The sequence below is a fragment of the Podarcis erhardii genome, assembly GCF_964252035.2.
Source record: "Podarcis erhardii genome assembly, chromosome: 10".
NCBI classification, from domain to species: domain Eukaryota; kingdom Metazoa; phylum Chordata; class Lepidosauria; order Squamata; family Lacertidae; genus Podarcis; species Podarcis erhardii.
In genome coordinates this window covers 35,227,818-35,247,472 of record NC_138500.1, presented here as the reverse complement: position 1 = coordinate 35,247,472, position 19,655 = coordinate 35,227,818, and the positions used below count along the sequence as shown (strand labels likewise).

General features: G+C 37.9%; 1 protein-coding gene across 3 annotated transcripts in view; it reads right to left on the bottom strand.

The window, feature by feature from the left end:
• BLTP3B (bridge-like lipid transfer protein family member 3B) overlaps positions 1-19,655 on the bottom strand; it is a 47,076-nt gene that overhangs the window by 21,234 nt on the left and 6,187 nt on the right. Inside the window, exons 2-15 of one of the 3 annotated variants that reach the window (XM_081878191.1) lie at positions 16,889-17,051; positions 15,804-15,842; positions 14,968-15,059; positions 13,753-13,942; positions 12,432-12,572; positions 10,968-11,138; positions 10,086-10,266; positions 9,663-9,746; positions 8,485-8,667; positions 7,578-7,696; positions 6,560-6,701; positions 4,824-5,017; positions 1,914-3,376; positions 830-1,005 (exon numbers count right to left, since the gene is read on the bottom strand). In XM_081878191.1, coding sequence (XP_081734317.1) covers positions 830-1,005; positions 1,914-3,376; positions 4,824-5,017; positions 6,560-6,701; positions 7,578-7,696; positions 8,485-8,667; positions 9,663-9,746; positions 10,086-10,266; positions 10,968-11,138; positions 12,432-12,572; positions 13,753-13,942; positions 14,968-15,059; positions 15,804-15,842; positions 16,889-17,051 — 3,338 coding nt within the window. Of the gene's footprint in view, positions 1-829; positions 1,006-1,913; positions 3,377-4,823; positions 5,018-6,521; positions 6,702-7,577; positions 7,697-8,484; positions 8,668-9,662; positions 9,747-10,085; positions 10,267-10,967; positions 11,139-12,431; positions 12,573-13,752; positions 13,943-14,967; positions 15,060-15,803; positions 15,843-16,888; positions 17,052-19,655 lie in introns of those variants that run through there. The other 2 variants (XM_081878192.1, XM_081878193.1) reach the window with 2 other exon arrangements.

Below are 19,655 nucleotides of genomic sequence, written 5' to 3'. Positions count from 1 at the left end.
GCCACCTAATTTTACTCAGAGTAGAACTAAAATTAATGAACCCAACTTAGTTATGCAATGAGGCAACAAACAAAGTGCATCACTTAGGAACACCCAGGAATTTTTTTATCCAACAGGCTTTTTAACTAAATTCTGATTTTATAGTTTTAATTCATTTTTAATCTTATTGTATTGAGTCTCTTGTATACCATTTAGAAATGTCTAATTAAGCAGTATACAAATTGCTGAAATCAATAAAATTGAAATAAGGTACTGTCTCCAGCAGAAAAATACTCAGAAAGCTAATTTTTGAAATCTTGCTTACACTTTAATCTATGCATTTCTTTCAAATGAATTTTTCATAATAATTAAACATATACATGGCAAAGTAAATTCAATAAAACTAATATATACTGAATATCAAGTCAAACTCTGTCCTTCATAATAAAATACCTCATTTATATAAGGAAAAATTAGTCATGAAATCACCAACAGCATTTAGTCATAATTAACAATTATCTATGAGGAATACTCTAAGGATCCAGTCTGCTTGGCTGGAATTAGATATGCTGGCACTAATGTCAAGTGGAAACTCATTAGCCATATGGTAAACCAACCCTACAAATCAATGGGCTCAGCCTGTAACGTACAGTATTTTCACAACAATGGCAGTTTCACAAGAGGTTGAAAAAGATACCTCTGAGATATACAAATGTAAATAAGATCTTTCTCTCTTTCTCGACATACAGTCTAAAACTAGTACTAAGCACTAGTGGAATCAAGGAGCAAAACTCAGAAGATTATTTGATTCACTATCACTTTAAACTCCAAAAACTGGACATTTACTTACCTTTCTCCAAAAAGCTGTGGCTATCACTTCCATCACTCTCTAAATACTGTTCCTCCAACAACATGCTATCAATAGACATGGTATCCAAAGAGGCTTGTGATGGACTTTTCTTCATGTTCTTATAAGAAACAGAGAATGCAGGGAGATTGGACTGGCAGCGTTCCTTAGGCTTTCCACTTTTTAATATAAAGATATTAGGAAATTATTAAGGTAAAAAACTAAAAAACAAAGAAAATAAAAATGTTCCAAACCATTAAATTAAGGCAAATGTTGGTGAGAATTTTGTATTTCTACAAGTCAATAATTAAATCCGGTACAAAAAATTATTCTGCTCTGACTTCTGTCAAAAACAGATTTGTTTAATTAAAAACAAACAAACAAACAAATTGAGCAATTGGCTATTTAGCAGCAAGAAAGGAAAAGTGTTCCAAAATGGCACAGGGCAATGGCAATGGCACAACACCTACTTTGCAGGTTGGCGGCGGCGGGGGGGGGGGCAACAACTCCTGCCTGAACCTCTGGAGAACCACTGCTAGTCAGTGAAGATCATACTGAGCTAGATGGTCTAATGGTCTGAGACTCAGTAAAAGGCAGCTTCCTATGTTCCTAAGTTTCCTAGAGCAACTGTTCTGGGAAGGCTGCACATTGTGCATAGCCACCAGCATCTATGAAATGTTTTGCTACCACAGCCATAGGGCATATATTTGTTAGGTGTATAGGCCTTCTAAACCTTTTCTAAATATGCTTACGTCTAACCCTTTCTCAAATACCAGGAACCCCTTTCAGATTCCATCCTGCCTTTCCACCTCCCTCAAGGTTTGCGTTTTCTCTCCTCCCATACTGTGCATTACTTGGTTCACTATCTTATTCATTGAAGCCATGCCTCCCATTTATTTCTCCTGGCAGCAGCTGGCACTTGCACAGTACCGCTATCACAGAAGAAGCTACCATAGAAATCCCATTGCCAACTTCCTAATGATGGTAACATGTTAGAGTAGCCTTAAGTCTCAATATATGGTTATCCGCATGGGCCCCCCACTTTACTGAATCTAAACAAAGTTAATTTTCTAGAAATTTTCTATACCTTAATGAAGACTGAAATGCAAGCGTTTTGGTTGTAGCCAACTTTTCTTTGTCACTTTCAAGCTCTTCAGACTGCCAAGCAGCATCAGATTCGAAGTCTCTGACTTTAAGAGGTGAACCTCCTGCTCCACTTTCCTTATTTGAAAACACACTTTTGTCATCCTCCTTCTCCATCAACATCTCAAGAGAATCTTCTCTGCAATTCAAAACATTAACCAAATCCCTGGGATATGTATTACTCTTGTCACTGAGTGACTCGCAAATCTCTTCTGAATCACTTCGACTGAAAAGCCCACTATTTTCTTCATTTATTTTCCCCCAGAGTTTTTCTGAGGCATCATCAGAGAACGTACTTCCCCTTCGCGAATCACTATCTGATTTGAAAAGAGGGTCTGTCAGAATGGCTTTGCTAAAATCAGCATTCACAGACCTACTGTCAGTTACAGCATTCATATCTGAACTGCTTATCTGTGCAGTATTAGTAGGAACTAGCTTGCTCTCCGATGCATAAGCTTCTCCGTTCTCCAGGGGTGAAAGGTCTGATGCCACTGGACTTTCTCCTTTTAAAACAGGAGACTTGCAGGTGCTTCCTTGCATCAGTGGATGAAGCAACAGAGCTATGTCTGCACTTTTCAGTAAGATCCCAATGCAGACATCTGCCTGTTTTGCAGGTTTGCCTGTCACAGTCTCTACATCTTTTCTTAAGTTATCCAGGAGCAACACAAGAGATTCTTGGAGGTAGAGTAAGAAAAGATACTGGTAATGATTGATTTGCATGCTCACATGTTTTTGGATGTGAACAAGAACATGAATATCAGCGTCAGATATAAAATGTGTAGATTGGGATCTCATAGTGCACAGGTTTTCAATACCGTTGGCCAAGGCTGCAGTCTCAGTGCTGTAATACTCTTTCAGAAGCTTTTTGCGCTGCAGTCGGTTTGCAAGGTCACTAGAGTCAGGTTTTGAGGTGTGGGGCTTCTGATAAGAGGGCTCTTTATGCAATTGCTCAAATCTTGTGGGCTGACAAACCCAGAGTGTAAGTGGAAATGACTCCACAAAACTCACTGGCCGTCCTTTTCCACTCTTCATTCCTTCAAAGTCCATCCAAAATTGGGAAAAATGAATTGCCCAGACATCAGAAGCAGCAGATGTTTTAAGTGCAGATTTATTCAGCTGGGGAGTGATAAAACCTTTATAGACATCATGCATCTTAGTATCTTGTTCATGGGCATGTCGCTGGAAAATTGGATGCAGAAGATTAAAACAGTCAGGGGATTTTGGAAAGCCTGTGAATTTTCTACTGAAAAATTCACAGTCTTTGAAGTTTTGGAACACTGCTTCCAAATCGGAGTGCCTACAGTTTGGTGAGTGCCTTGTGTTTGTACAAATCATTTCAGAACTCTGAATAGAAATTGCATGTGGATCATCCTTATGGTTTCGTTTCCTTTCAGAAGGTATGATGAACTGCAACAAAAAGCATAAATATTAATTTAAAAATCAGAAGTGATTCAAGTGCAGAATTTTTTTAAAAAGTGTTTCTCAAACTACAGGAATATATGCCAGAAAGAAACGTGATCTACCGCAGGGAGTGCCTACACTACTGATCAAAGTACATAAAAATTCTGAGGAATCATAACTTCCCAAAATTCAGGTTGCAATTCCACTGGAACTGCTGAGAAATTGGAGTGAGGTTGAGTGTCTGACTGCTACATTCTTGGCTACTTCACACTGGAGCTGAAGTGACACTGGGGTGACTACATAAGCTAAAAGTAGGGTGAAGGAATACAGTAAGCCCACAACTTAAGTGCATTCAACTTGTGCTTTACGCATGTGGCAAAAAAATAAAAATAATTAAAAAGAGGCAGAAAGGGGCAGATTCCATTAAAAATGACATGGGGTATCCCACCCACCATAGAACCCAATTGTGTTTTGACCAAACACAATTTTCGCTTTACGCACAATCCCTGAAACATAACCCCCACATAAATTGTGGGATTGCTGTATGTGGGTAGCACAAAGGCTGATGTCCTTAGTGGTATAATTCCACAAAGTATAAAAAGCTATCTTAATAGAAACTAAATAGGAGGATAAATATGCATAGCAAATAAAAATACAAAAGGGTGTTTTCTGACACCTTAAAAATGAACAGATTTATTGTGGTTAAGGCTTTTGTGGACTAGAATCTTCTTAATCAGATGTCAAGTGGTTTTGCTTATAGTTGGCAGGTTATATATTCCATTATTTAAATGGATTATATATTCCATTCTGGGCCGTTTTCCACTTGCGTATGTGCTAAATTAGGACACTGTAAGTTACTAAAATACTTTTCAGGTCTAAATTGTCTACTCCACAGAGTTTATTCCTCTTTAACTTTGTTTACTAGACTATTACTCAGAAGGGTAATACCCCTCTCCACCTTCTCACTATATATAAGGGTCTGGTGACTTCTGTTTCAGTGTATCTGAAGAAGTGTGCATGCACAAGAAAGCTCATACCAATAACAAACTTAGTTGGTCTCTAAGGTGCTACTGGAAGGAATTTTTTTATTTCGTTTCAACTACAGCAGACCAACATGGCTACCTACCTGTATTACCCCATACTCTCTTTCCCTTATATGATTACAGAGTTAGGAAAGTTGTGTGGTATCTAATGTTACACTGGGAAGTGCTTCTGAAAACCTGCTCCAATTAATTTTTTTCAGCCAAATGAGCTAGAAATTAACTTTTAAAGTAAGTGAAGCCTCAATCTCCAACAACAACTTACCCCTTTTATATCATGTGTGGTTTGCATTTCACAAGTTGCCCTTTATTGGACAATACATATTTTCTCTCTAAAGTGGCCGCTCCCATGCATCATTCATGGCAGGAATTCAACACTGAGCAATGTTGTGCTGTATCTTTGACAACATTACCTTTATCATTAACCCATCAACTCGAACGTCAACATGTTCTTCCGGCTTTGAATTGTCATTTAACTTGTATATGGCCATGAATTGGCTGAGACTTTGTTTCAAGTCCAACACAAACTGGTTAAGCCAAAGAACACTCCTCTCATCCAGTGTGAATTGCAGAGCATTTAGCTGAATGTAAAGGTTTGGACTTGGAACTAAAGGAATAAAAACAAAATTATTATCTTAAAAACGTTTTTAGAAGTAGCATCATTCTCTCTAACAACTGGCTGAGAGCATTAATAAAATCTATATCCAATATTATGGGCATAGGAAAAGCCAATCTTGGAAGCCAATGTTCTGGCTGTATACAGAGTACTATTTCTGAACAACTGCATTCTGAACTCTGCATTCTGTGGCTACTGAGTATGCCAAGTTCTTAATGGGTTATTTTGAGATTTTTTCCCCCCACTTATTTTTTTCTACTTCCACAACTGGCATTCTCCTGTACATGCTTTCTCACTCTTTTCCCCAGTTGCCTCATTTGGCCACACAGTGGTGATATCTTAGTCCCCGAGTCCATTCTAAGTGTATAGTCAATGTGGGTAGCCAATGTAGTGCCCTCCAGATGTTTGAACTACAACTCCTATCAGCCCCAGCCATCACAGCCAATGGTCAGGGATGATGGCAACTGTACTCTAAAAAATTTGGATAGCACCATGTTGGCAGTCCCATATATTGGGGGGGGGGGCAGAAGAGAATGATGGAGGGACACAGCCTTATCACAGGAAAAGAAAGGTAATTCTAAGTTACAGCACTTCTCCTAGTCCCATCTAAGTCCCATGGAAGAGTAAGACTGAATAAACTCAATCACACACCAATATAATGTTCTCTAATTGAGCTATCAAAATCTTGACCTTTTTTATTCTCCTGTCCAGTATATAAACTGACAGAACTAACTGTGAATCACTAGGCTTGCAACAGCTTCCTTTGTAACTGTACCAACTTTACTGAAAGTTATCAGGCTACCATCAGTAACCTGATAACCCTTGCATATAAAGTAACAGGCTTCACCTCTCACTTGTTAACCTCCTATAATCACAACTGTAGTCTTTTCAGGTATTAAAGTAAATACGTGAAGAGAGGCAATAAGGATGAAAGCATTAGCCTCACCCCTGCTGCCATTGTTGTCACCTGAATGCCTGAAGAAATCTTATGCTGAATTCAGCAACACATTCTTGTTCTATTTACATACAACTTTTAAATAACATTTTACTCAGACTGATTCTACACATTGCAAAGCTCATTTTGGATACAGAATATGTTGGAAATAATATGCATGGGTAGTAATCCCCGTGAAGTATCATCTCCAATTGTCATAATCTGCACACAGCACACTTCTGTACATGAGGGATGAATAATCTGTGGCTCTCCAGATGTTGGTCTACAACTCTCTCTTCATCCCTGACCACTCTAGGGCTGATAGGATTTGAGAGTCCAATATCTGGAGGGCCACACATTTCCCATCCTTACACATAGCTTTCACTGGTATGGAAAAACAGGGGGGCTTTAAGGACCACACCAAGTTAAGAGCACTCTGAGCATTGGGCTATTTCCCCCCGCATTTTTCACAATGAAGCCCATTTGGATGTAAAGGAGAGTAACAGTTTGCAAAATAGTCTAACTGCCCTTGGCCAGTGCTCTATTATATAAAAAAGTAACACTTTACAAGAAGGAAAAAGAAATTAAAAACATCTTACTAGGAAAATCTTTTCCATCCGGATAGTAGTACTCAGTGAATTCAATATGAATGGCTGGCATTTCTGATGGAAGGTACAAAGACTTTTTATTGCATGAAATAAGCGTTTTAGGAGAACTACGACACTGGTCAGCTGTAGAAACCTGAAATTAGGAAGTTCAATATTTAGCAATAGAATATTTTAGATTTTGTGAAGTACCAAATGTGAACAATTACTTCTCTATTTATCATAGTGCTGGTATTCGAACATTTGAAAGTATTTTCACTGCTTTGGGAGCAGGGTTGTAAATTGTTTTGTTACCTATCCTACTTTTCCACATATCTGGATTTATACCAAGAACAGTTCAGACGTTATCAGCCTTAAAATGCTCAAAATTCTGAGTGCTAATTTCTTACAGCTGCCCTACTATATAGCCTGTTTTGTGCCAATATTGCCAATAGGCTTGGGGGGGGGGAGAGAGATCAGTGATAGTTTTGATATTCACTGATGTACTGTAGTGATCAAACAAATGCCTAAATTACCCAGTGTTATAATGCTGGACTAGGGTCTGGAAGACCTGGGTTCAGATTCCCATTCATCAATATATGTACATATTTTTAAAAGGGTATTTATGTCACATAAGGGAGAATAAACTTAGAAAAGAACTGGCATTTTCTATGTAAATATTTTCTAAAATAGAAGAGGAACAGCTTAACATCTAGGAGCAAGGGTTCCTTTAACAAACTTGTACCATACCCAGCCAATTTCACCAACAAAATTTAGTGTGAAATCCAGCTATGTTTCCCGGCTACATTTCTACAGGACCCTGTGATTGTGAGGATGAACCAGAGTTAGGAGAAACATGTAAATTAACACAACTGGAAGCCCATATTTGCAAGAGATAAACATTTTAATGCCCACTCGGCAAAGCCTGTGTCAGCTTTCATTAAAGTCAGCTTCTGTATCAAGAAAACTTCAACATAGTTGCAGATATCAACAAACAAAAGAACTGATATCAGCAATTAGTACTGAAATATACCTGATAAATATTAATATCTGCAAGTCTAACTACCACAGGGCTGGACATCAGTTTATCCTTTGGTTGCTGTGATGACACAGGGGAAGGCTTAGAGATTCCTCTAGGTATCTGTTCCTTGCCTGTAGGAAACAGAAGGCATAAAACCAAATTTAGCATTAACTCTCTCTCTGTCTTTGTACTAAAACACTACTTATAAAATCTCACTGCTGCATTATTTGTTGCCTTTGCTTGTAATTTTTGCTTTGTAAACTACCTAGAAAACCTTTATTGGGTAGTCAAAATATAACCTAATAGTGGAAGATAAATGAAATAGAAGCATGTTAAGTATAAATCAACAGTATCAAAATTACCGTATTTTTTGTTCTATAAGACTCACTTTTTCCCTCCTAAAAAGTAAGGGGAAATGTGTGTGCATCTTATGGAGCGAATGCAGGCTGTGCAGCTATCCCAGAAGCCAGAACAGCAAGAGGGATTGCTGCTTTCACTGCACAGCGAACCCTCTTGCTGTTCTGGCTTCTGAGATTCAGAATATATTTTTTCTTGTTTTCCTCCTCCAAAAACTAGGTGCGTCTTCTGGTCTGGTGCGTCTTATAGAGCGAAAAATACGGTAAAACCCATTCATTTGCTAAATATAAATGATTGTTCTTGTAATTTGGGGGTTGCACACTTGCCATATCTGTGCAGGCTTTGGAATCTAATCAGCTATTTTCCTCAAATGAGTCTAAGCATCACTTTCTAAAAATTATTTTACAGTGCCAAAGGAATTAATCACAATGCAAGTGCACTATTCCTTCTGATGTACTGAAACTACTGGGGCCTATACCCATGAAATCAATTGTAAAGATTTCAGTAAATTATCTTTATATAAACCATCTCATATAAGTTAACAATGTATGCCATAATGTACCTGTTTGTATGAGCTGTGGAGACCCCTGGGGTGGAGATTTACTGGGAGAATCTATATTATGATCCTTCATAACCTGCTTAAGCAATTCAACATTGCCTTTGAAATCGTGTAATAATTCTTCTGCCCATCCACTTCTGGCTTTGGTAGCATCGCTAAAATGCATCCAATGGCTGCAGCTCTCATCTGTAAGTATGACATATTGGGACAAAAATTTAAAATAATTTTAGAAACATGCCATTAAGTATATTTTTAAAAACTCCTTTAACTCTTTTATTTAAAGCATGTGCTTTCCCCCAGGTGGTACTCAGGGGTATGCAGTACTGGCACTTCTTTTTTGTTGTTAAAAAGTGTGGCACCTACTGTACCAACTTCATGGTGAGTACCGGCACCTATTTTTCTAGAGAAGAAGCACTGTTTAAAGCCATTTAAAAATATTCACAGTCTGTAAATGTGTTCTCCAGTCATTTGTCTAGCTCTCTTTTTCAAAGCCACATAAGCTACCACCTCCTTCCCCCAGATGCCCCTCCCTGTGGAAATGGGAGATCACTCCCAGCGGCTTCTGCATCACTAACACAGGTGGTTCTGGGGTGATCTTCCATTTTCTGGTAGAAGCAGCACACAACCAAGAAGAGAGCTGAAAGGGCTTAAAATGACGTATGAGCAATGCTTCATTAATCATGCTATAATTTTAATCAAGACCTGCCACTTTGATCAGTTCAATTAACTGATTAATGCTGCAGCCCAAATTTTAACATATGCTTTGAGAGGTAAGAATTTGAGCTGTGACTCAAAGACCCCGATGGTGTTGCTTGGCAATCCTACAGGGCTAAGACTACACACACACACACACACACACACACACACACACAATTTCAGTCAATAACCAGTAGATAATATATCTTACAGACTACTGAGAATGTAAGTGAAGTGCACAGAACACTAATTTTAAAACATATCTAAGCATATTTTCAACAGGCAGAAAGCAAGGTGCAATACACCTTTTTGCACAAGATACTGAATCTGCAGCGTCCTCATTCCATTTCCTATTATATTAAACTACATGCAAGTAGCTTAATAAGTTGTATACAGTACAAAAAACATTTATTTCAGGATCATACTGCGAACTAATTTTGATCAAATATGACTGATAAAAACAACCACTCAGCATATACTCTTACCTGCTTTGTGAAAAGGGTAGTAGTCTACAGTTAGTTGACTAAAGGAAAGCTGCATAGCACCTCCTGAAACATGCCTGTTTGCATCTGCAAAATAATACAATGCTTAAAAATACTGCATATGTAGTGTTTCTTATTTGTTCTGTGAGGAAGTGCCTTTTGATGGCAACTTTTAAGACAACATGCTTCCCTTCTTGGGAAGTCTCAAACTGCTTCACTATGAATACCTATAGGGAAACGTGACTATATCAATGCACATTTCATGCTCTGTGCTATTGAGGACCAATTAGCATTCAACAAATATTGCGTAAACCTGAAAGTGTATGAACACAATTGACTAGTAATATACTGCAATCTATCTTCTGACAGCCATAACAAAAGACTAGCAATGTTAAACAGTGTAAAGGAATCACACAAAACACTTACCCTTTTCCTTAGCGTGAATATCATCACATATATGCAGGTCCAAGTGGGAAATTGCTAGATGATAAGAAGTTTCCTTAACATCAAAATCATTGAATAATTTCACAATTGCATCATTTTGATCACTAGTGGCTGAGGACTGCTGTGTTTTCACCTGCTGAGAACTGGATGCAGGAGCAGAACTCTGGAAACATTCAAATATATAACTTTAGCAAGAGCCTCACCACAAAGCACTGGGGGGAAAATCTCAGAGTTAAAAGAATTCCCATAAATGCTTAATGTTTTCATGTTAAGGCAAGCTTTCAAATGTAGCACCTGAAGCACACCTTTAATCATCAAGGGTGTATGACATTTCACTGCTATCCAAACTAAAAAGTTAGGTGCTTTCAACAAATCTAAAAGCATTTCTTTTCATACTTGTTTCTTAGTCATATACTGATAAACATGTGGGACAGATACCAAACTTCTCCCACACAATCACCCTGTTCTTTGGAAACTCCTTCCTCTCTTGCCTGGCCAATAATTTGTAATTACTATATTACTTCATGGGAGTAATTTGTAAGTGCAAAATTTCATTAAAGGGAATATCATTTTTTTAAAGCAGCATTTGATCCCCCCCCCCCAAGGATAAAAGCTTTACTATGCATAATATAATTTAGAGGCAGAGAGAATACTACAAATACATACAAGACTGTTACTCCTAGGGCTACCAATAGATCCTAACACAATCTTAACTGTGCAGTACTGTACATATTCACTCAGAAGCCCCATGCAGGCAAAATTTCTGAGGCTAAAATTATGTGTTTGAGTCCCATTAGATAAGACAAACATTACCTGAAAATATACCTACTAATATTAAGCCACAATAATGATTGCTTTCCTTACCTGTGTGGGTTCAGAAGCTAGACTTTGTCTCTGCTCAGCTGATTTTTCAATAGCTTCACTAAGAGACTTAGCATATTGGACCATAGCTTTCAACTGAGAATCAGTTAGAACCCACAGCAAGTCATCTAGTATTAGAATCAGTTTAGATGACACCACATTGCAATCCTTTAACTGTTGTGAAGAGAAAAAGTAAAATTGGAATATTGGTAACACTAATTTTGATAGAATATATTTTATACCAAGATTTGGGACTACAGTCAATGATTTTTAAGCAGAACACAAAGCAAGACTTAACAGTAGTCATAGCATAAAGCAGGAATCTTTGTTCAATTATTTTTGTTCTTTTGTACTCCTGCTGAGAGTGACCTTTTATTAGCAGTGCAGTAAGAGAAGAGGCAAGCTGGAATTTGCATCATTAATTTACACAAGTATTTTTCAGGAGCTTAATTTAACAAATATATACCTAATCAATTTGTACCAAGAAATTTCAAGAAAAAAATATTTTTGAGTTAGAGGCAAAACAATGCCTCTCATTGTTAAATCTATACCCCACCCTTCCATTAGCTAGGATTGTCATATCATATTTAAAAAGTAAATTCCTGACACCAGCAAAGTTGTTGAGCTTTTTTTAACAAACCATTTTAAAGCTTTTAAAGCTGTTTCCTGGCAAAATTCCCCAGGACATGTCAGGGAATTTACATATGACAAGCCTACCATTAGCATGCTCAAGGCAATTAACAAAATGAACCATACAATACAATACAAAATAAATATATATAATAAACATTGTGATACATTATAATCTGAAAATTGAAAGCTAGCCTCCTCATTCTGATGACATCCAATGTTGGCAGCAAAGATGCCAAATTGACTACCACCTGTTGCAAGACTTCGTTTCTCATGATAGTAGAAAAGTATTGCAAGTATGGAAGATTACTATCCTCCATTATCTATGACTTAACAAGCACAAATGAGTATACCTGTGAATAAAGGACTACAAGCTTTAGGAAGCCTTGGACCACTAGCTAATCAAATCTTGTGCTCATCAGTAATCCTGCCCCTCATTCCTGTAATCATGTTGGGTATGAGAGGTACTACAAACAAGGTGCTTAGGGGGAAACCTCCAAGGCACAACATAAGCCTTGGAAATCCATAAAGCAGCAAGCTCTCTCTCTCAAGCTGTCTCCCTCTCTCTCTCTGTGGTTCTTTTCCTCTCCAAGCTCAGAGGAAGGCAGGATATCTCACCAGAAGAAAATGGTGCTAGCTCAAACATGTCAGCATAATTGTGGATCCTGCTTGTACAATAATGTTCTATGTTTTAACTAAAATTTCTACCCATTTCATGTCAAATAGAATGTTAAACAAATCTAATGCTGAACATAAATATACATATTTTTTGCAGAATCTCTCCATCCCCTTTGCCATCATTAATGAATATACAAAATCATCACAAAGCAATATTACCCTTCTTTTAAGTGTGACCCGGATTTTGGACTGGTTAGTAATGAGGCGAACTGGAGCACTCATGATTTCATGCTGAGAGCTTTGGATAGCATCTGCTTCTATTCTGATCATCTGCCAGTTGATTTCTTTAAATGTCAGTACCTAAAATAAAACACACGTACCCTGATTTAAAATATCTATTTGAGAACTGTAAAAAGGCAGACTTGCTTCCCTAGATCCCACAGGCCTGTTGACTTGTCACATCTGAACTTGGGTTCAATTTTCTACCCTTCATACTTTAATTGTTGAACAAAAAAAAGGTTTCTATTTAAATTTGCAACTTACCTGGAAGAATAATCTCATAAATCAAAGAAAAAGAAATTGACATCAAGCATCCAAAACTTCTTCCATTATTTTATTTGAACATGTTTGTATCAACTTTACATGGGTCAGCTATATAATAGTCAAACCTATATTTTGCAGGTTGGGCCAAGTTAATCATGTCTAAGGCCTGTTGAAGTCAATGGAGCTAGGGCAGGCAGAACCAGCTTCCTTTGGTTCCAAAAAGTCCCTTTTTACCATTATAGTTATGCTTGGTGAAACACAGTATATTTCTGAATGTTTATACTAAACACATATTATGCATTTCAAAATATACATTTAATTCAAAGGCATGGTTTCACTTTCAGACACAAAGCAAGGGACATGCCTATTTTAAAAAGGCAATGTCAATTACTATTCTTTAGTTTCATAGATAAATCCTCGCCTGAGCACATTTTTTCACTGTATAAGCATGTTGCCCTTGTTAAACATAAAGGAAGATATTATGGTATCTATGTCCATCAGTAGCAAATAACTAATAGCTGAAGGACTGTCATTCATACTTGGCTGTATCCTGCTCCATGATCCCTGCAACTGTACGTATATGAACTTTTAAAACCATGCATAGGAATTGTTCTTTAGACATGATATGGTTTCCAGTACACTGGCTAGGGTCCACAAAAGCCTTCCATCCCACTTACACTTCACTTATCATGTTTAGCAAGGGCCAGAAATAATGAGTCATATGCCAAGTATGCAAACAAAGTCAGCAGCAACTATGCCAACTAAAGGCCATGCCATAATGGTGACAGGGGTCTCAATACGGCAAGTTGCTATTAAAATAATGTAGGTTTAATGGTAAAATTAAAGCAAAATAGCCAGGTTAATATTATTGATTAGACAATGCTACACTAGGAATGTGGATTCTGTAATGTGGGTTTTTTCTTTGTATAAAAGAAAATAAACTAGTTACAGAAAGAGAAAAGAGAATAGCTTGTTCTAAATTTAAAGTCAGCCTTACCTCTCCACGCTGAGATTCTTGTAATCGAGTAAACCTTAGATCACCATGTTCCCAGTTTGCATTTACACTATATATTCTCAACTGGGAGAGTTCAAATGAAGCATTGAATGCTTTTGCTCCAATTCGGATTATAATGGAGTTTACAGAAACAGATATTCCTTCTACAACTTTTTCAGCAAAACCATATCCGCTGGTGAAATAAAATGCAAGCATTTAAAACAGAATTTCAGCATATATTTAACAGCTACTTCAAATGAAGATAAAACTAGCACTGAAATCGCTCAGAGACCAATAAAAGAATAACTTAGAACAGATCATAATCTGGGACTATGTAGACCAAGAGTCAACACCCCTGTTTTAGCTTCTGCAATTGAGTGCCAAACTAGAACTGCAGGAAGATCACCTTGAAAAAGTAGGTGAGATAATAGATATGATGTTCTTTGCCACACTGCAATGCATCCTAAGCATTTGGGACAGAACACCACAAACCACATTCCTTCACACTGAGCCATTTGCAGGGGTGGGTAGAGAGATATGAAAGAGCCATATACCGGTTTGCCCTTTATTGTACACCACCACAATCCCCAAACACTATTATGATCCAGTAAGGCCCCTTTGTGTAGGTAGAGTCATAGCAAGGCTGTTTCCCCCTCCACAGACAATGTTACAAGCTATATTTAATTCTCTCCAAAGCTTTGTAAGTGCAATGTGGAGCTGATAACGGAAGAGGCAGGGTCTTTTTATCACTTACAGAGAAGACACACATGAGAAATAGGTGTCTATTTCTACATATAATCTTTGGGTCGCTTCAAGAAATGTGAGCATGAAACAGATAACATGTGGACTACTGACTAGCAGCCATTTTCCAGTAATCACAGTGACTTGTAAAAATGCAAACACAGTTATGGAAACCACTACTGGCCTCTGTGGGCTATACTTGCATGCAGCCACTTCACACCATGGTCTCTCCATGTGATCCTTTACACAGTGGGAACCACATGGAAAAGACAAGCACTAGGATCACATGCATAAACTGGGCTTTGATTACCTTTATTCTACAAATCTAGCTAACCTAACCCAGCCCTTCTCAAGCAGATCTGCCATTTAGCCCACTTTTAATTAACAACTATCTATAAGCCTATTCAGCTTGTTTTCCTCAGCACTGCCTGCATATGTAATGCTTGATTCTATTGCAGCATTCAAATTATGACTGACCTTTGCCCTGATGCAGTCGCTATAGGCGATGGTCCATTAGGAGGGCGTGGTTCTTCACATGTACTCATTTCCATTATTACTTTATCCAGTGACTTTAGATATGCAAGAGAAATTTAGAACAATTGAAATGTTTTACATTTAGTGACTAATTAATTTAAAGCCATCTCACAGAATTAAAACTTAGAATGAGAGCACATGAAAATACATGACAAAACATTTCAGAAACAATTTGGCTAGTTACTTTATAACACTTTAGAATCATGTAAAATGCAGTGGGTTGTATCCAATCACACTGTCCTCTTTGTACAAGGCCTTCGGTGTGCACAATGGGATTTCTTCACCTTCTGCAAGCTCCCCATATCTGTTCTGGGTTTTTTCCCAACCCTCTGGGGAAGATTTGGGGGGCCTGGCACAAAAGACAAGGAGGTAAGTCCTCAGCTGAACAGAACAACTTCATTGGATACAACCCTGTACAGTGGTACCTCGGGTTAAGTACTTAATTCGTTCCGGAGGTCCGTTCTTAACCTGAAGCACCACTTTAGCTAATGGGGCCTCCTGCTGCTGTCGTGCTGCCGGAGCACGATTTCTGTTCTCATCCTGAAGCCAAGTTCTTAACCCGAGGTACTATTTCTGGGTTAGCAGAGTCTGTAACCTGAAGCGTATGTAACCTGAAGCGTATGTAACCCGAGGTACCACTGTATTTGTATTGCCAGTAATGGCAAAATGTTCTTCTCTCCACTAGCTATTACTTAATGCTTTCAGTATGATTTCAAGGAAATTACAAATGCATCACCATTCTAACAAAGTTAATTTGGGAAGCTGAATTCCATACTCACCAAACAGATTGGATGTGTTTTCAATTTTGTCCATGGTATCTGCAAGATAAAATAAAAACAAAATCATTAAAGAAAATATGGCATCATCACCAATCTGTTTTGAAAATGCTCAAAGCAAATGTGAAATCTCATGTTGCATATAACAATACACATACAAATTAAATGTCTCATTTATACCTTTCTGCAAGCCTAAAACCAGACTTGCCTCTTCTTGTTCATAAGAACTGAAGTGTTTGCAAACTTACCAAATGAAGTCAAAACAAAATGAATTACACTACAATATAAAAAACCTGTGACACTTAAATTAAGAAAACCAAAAAGGACACACAAATCTGATTCAGGAAGGATCAGTTCCATACACTTTACTACATATGTCAAGAGACTGTGTGTCCATGTAGGTGTACATACATGTATGCAACATGTATGTAATTCCCTTCACCTAGCTTCTGAAGCTAACATGGTGTAAATCTTCTCCAGAGATATGCAAACTAAACAAAAAACTGCTGTATGCCTATAACTCAATTCACAGTCAGAGTAATCACCACTGTTAGAAGCAAGGGTGCTGATAATCTCACCTATATTTGATAGTGAATGCACAGACATTTTCCTAATCCACAAATTACTACAGATTATAGTATATCTTGGTTTTCACATCCCCACGTTCACCCTCCATCCTCTAATGGATGGTGACTATGTTACGTACTAGTCTGTCCATTGCCAGCACCATAGCTCTAGAAAAAGGACACAGCAAATAAAAAAGCAACAAGGGAGGGGAAAATAAACACCTGCAAAAGAGAAGGGGGGAAACAGACACCATACAGCTATATGGGTAGAAGAAGCTACTGGGGCTGTTAATCGATTCCCTCCACCCCAATTTTTATTTGTACAAGACAATTTGTAAATCCTGATCTGATCTGATTCAGTCTGGACTAATCCGGCTCCTCCCCCTGGAAGAGGAAGCAAAAGACTTCTGAGGACTCTGCCTATCCCATCCAGAGGCAGAAGTCATCCTATTAACCAAACGTCCTCCAATCCACTGTGGCAAACTGGTCTTTATTCCTGTGCCAGGAAAATCACTTACTCACCCTAATAGATGCTTTATTGCAAAAGACTTTGTTGATGGCAAGCCAAGTGGGAAGATCCAGCATATTCTGAAGCACTTCCTCATCAAGCTCTAAATTGGTTAGCTGACCTTCACCTTTTAGTGTGCTCAAGTTGATTTTGTCAGGTGACAGGTTTTTGGTGAACCTAAAACAGAATATCAACACTGCAGTTATTTCACATCAAAGCAATTACTCAGCTTACAATTGATGAACGCCTAAAACATCTAAACATATACAAATTTTAAAATATTTTAAAATATATCTAATGGGATTTTATTTGTGCAAAGCAGCTTTGGGCACAGTCAAGTAAATATCAAAACATCAGAAGACACCAACGTGGTTTGTCTCTTGACTACAACAAGAAGTCTGAAGTTCATATTTGAATATAACTCTACTCTTCCCTTTTAGTTTAAAATGGTTCATTGACCTAGGCTAAGTGACTATTAACAGACTTTGCCTGACGAAGACTTTGCCACTAATAATGGCTTGTGCTCCTTTTGGAGATGTCTGCTGTAATAGCAAGTGGCCTATATCTGAATGTCCCCTAGGCAGTGAGGTTTACCCCCAACTGCTGCAAAAATGGGAGTTATGTCTGCTCTTGACAACAAATGAAACTTTGATGAATTAAAAGAGAAAAACTACCTAATGATTTTTTTTTACTATTTGGTCACTGTCAAATATTCAATAGCTTATTGACAGTGTTTGACTACTATGCCACTCCCCTCTCTTTCAGGGAGGAGAGTCTTTATTGAAACCTAATTTTAGTCAGATTCTGATCACTGGGTGTATTACTTTTAGTTACAGCATTTTACACTTTCACATAAATTTTCCATCCTGTCTTCTCAAAACTCTTAATTTCTCTTCCTCGCCAACCTCTCCAAAAATCATTCATCTTCCTCTCAGACTTTTCCTCCTTTCTGAAAAAGCTTTTCCCAGCAATCTCCAATTACTGTAGTAGGTATATAGCAATTCATTTAAAGCCTGGCTGCTTTGTCATCCTCAGGTGCTGCCAAACACTGAGATGTTTTCTTTGGAAGGAAAAAAGAGATTACAGGAATAGTTACCCTAATTGAAAAGAGAGAAGAAATAGATTTTAACAGAGGATATCAAGGATGCTATTTATGGAAGGATAATCTGTTAGCAGAAAGTGCCAGTTAACCTATAGGGGTCCAGGAGATTTTACCCGCCCAAGTGACTGCTGATGCCAACACAAGTGAGAAAAGAGCTATAGCCCAAAATAAATCAGAGCAGTAATGAAAGGGGGGGGGAGGAAAAATATTAATGTTTGCCTCACAGAGGAAGCTCAAAAGCAGAAATAAAAAATGATCTGAAACAGAAAAAAATGGGAAAGTAGATTAACTAAAGTTCCAACAATGAGCGCCTGATTAACGAAGAAACAGTGAACAAGCAGAGAGACAGAGGGCTGACAGAATTCTAGTGATGGAATATGAAGCACTGAGAATCGAAAACAGATTCATTGACTGTGCCAATTATCAGTAATACAATATACTTTTGAATGCTACATAGCTTCAAAAATCAGTAGTTCAAAGGCATACCTACAACATCTCTATTCTATGTTTGGGTAAAGATATGGCTCTGAAACTAGAATGAGGGAAAGCCAAAAAAGCAACACAGCCCTGAACTCTTAAGTCTTATAAGAGGCAAACAAGGAGAACACACAAATAGAAATTGAAGGAATGCAAAGAACCAAATGGAGATGGGAGAAAAGCTGATTAGCCTGCCGGAAGTACAGATATGCAGTAATCCTGTCAACTTGGAATGTAAGTCTCATCACATGGCCAACATCTTATGGTGGTAGCACATTTATTTATCTAAACATGGTCCATGAAAAAGTGACTTTTGCATCATCAGGTACTCATGTCCAAGCCTGGATCTTTGTACTAAGTCCTTTTAGATTCACAGCCAGTTCACCAGTAAGTTTATCCTATAACTGGGTACACATTGCACCCCCAATTTATTCAGGCCTTGGGAGCTACATTAGAAAGCTGCCCCATGCTGCGCTTTTTCAGAAACTCTACCACCCCCACATGTAGATGGCCACAGCATCTGTCTTCCTTCTCTCTTTTCCTAGAAAAAAATTAGCTCAGTTCTTTCCTTGCCTCTAAATTCTTCAATGAAAAGGCATCCACCAGTATCTTCCTAGAAGAAGATTTCTACATTTTAACTGGAATCAAAATTAAAATTAAACAGAGGAAAGCTTAATGAAGGGGGTAAAGTACACTAACATGCTGAGAATTGTGGTGGATTAGGAGATCCTATAATTCTACAAGACTTGCTGATTAAAATTCTTTATGTAAAGAGAGCCACATACTGATCTCTCCCAATGGCCCCAAAATAAACCATGTCTGATGTCAAACATGGATTCCTAGCCTATATTTGACAGTACTCCCCTTAAGTTATAGTGAAGTTCAAGTTTTTCATTTCTCCAGTTTTCTGTAAGCACGGGACAGATAAATATTAATGTCTTGATTCTTTTGCTTCTTCCTATTTTCCAATTTGCTACTCTTTGGGAAAGTTGCAACCTTATTGTCCCTCCCAGTTCCATTTGCAGCCAAGTCTGAAAGGCTCAGCCTCCTACTTAAGTTTATGGCAAGTTTCCACCTGTAGGCCTCTGCCCTGCCCCATGTGCAACAGTAATTAAACAAGAAGGTGGGGTTAGCTAGCCTGTATAATGCATTATTTGTTGGGAAATAAATAACTGGTGAATACCAATTAATTCTGAAGTCCC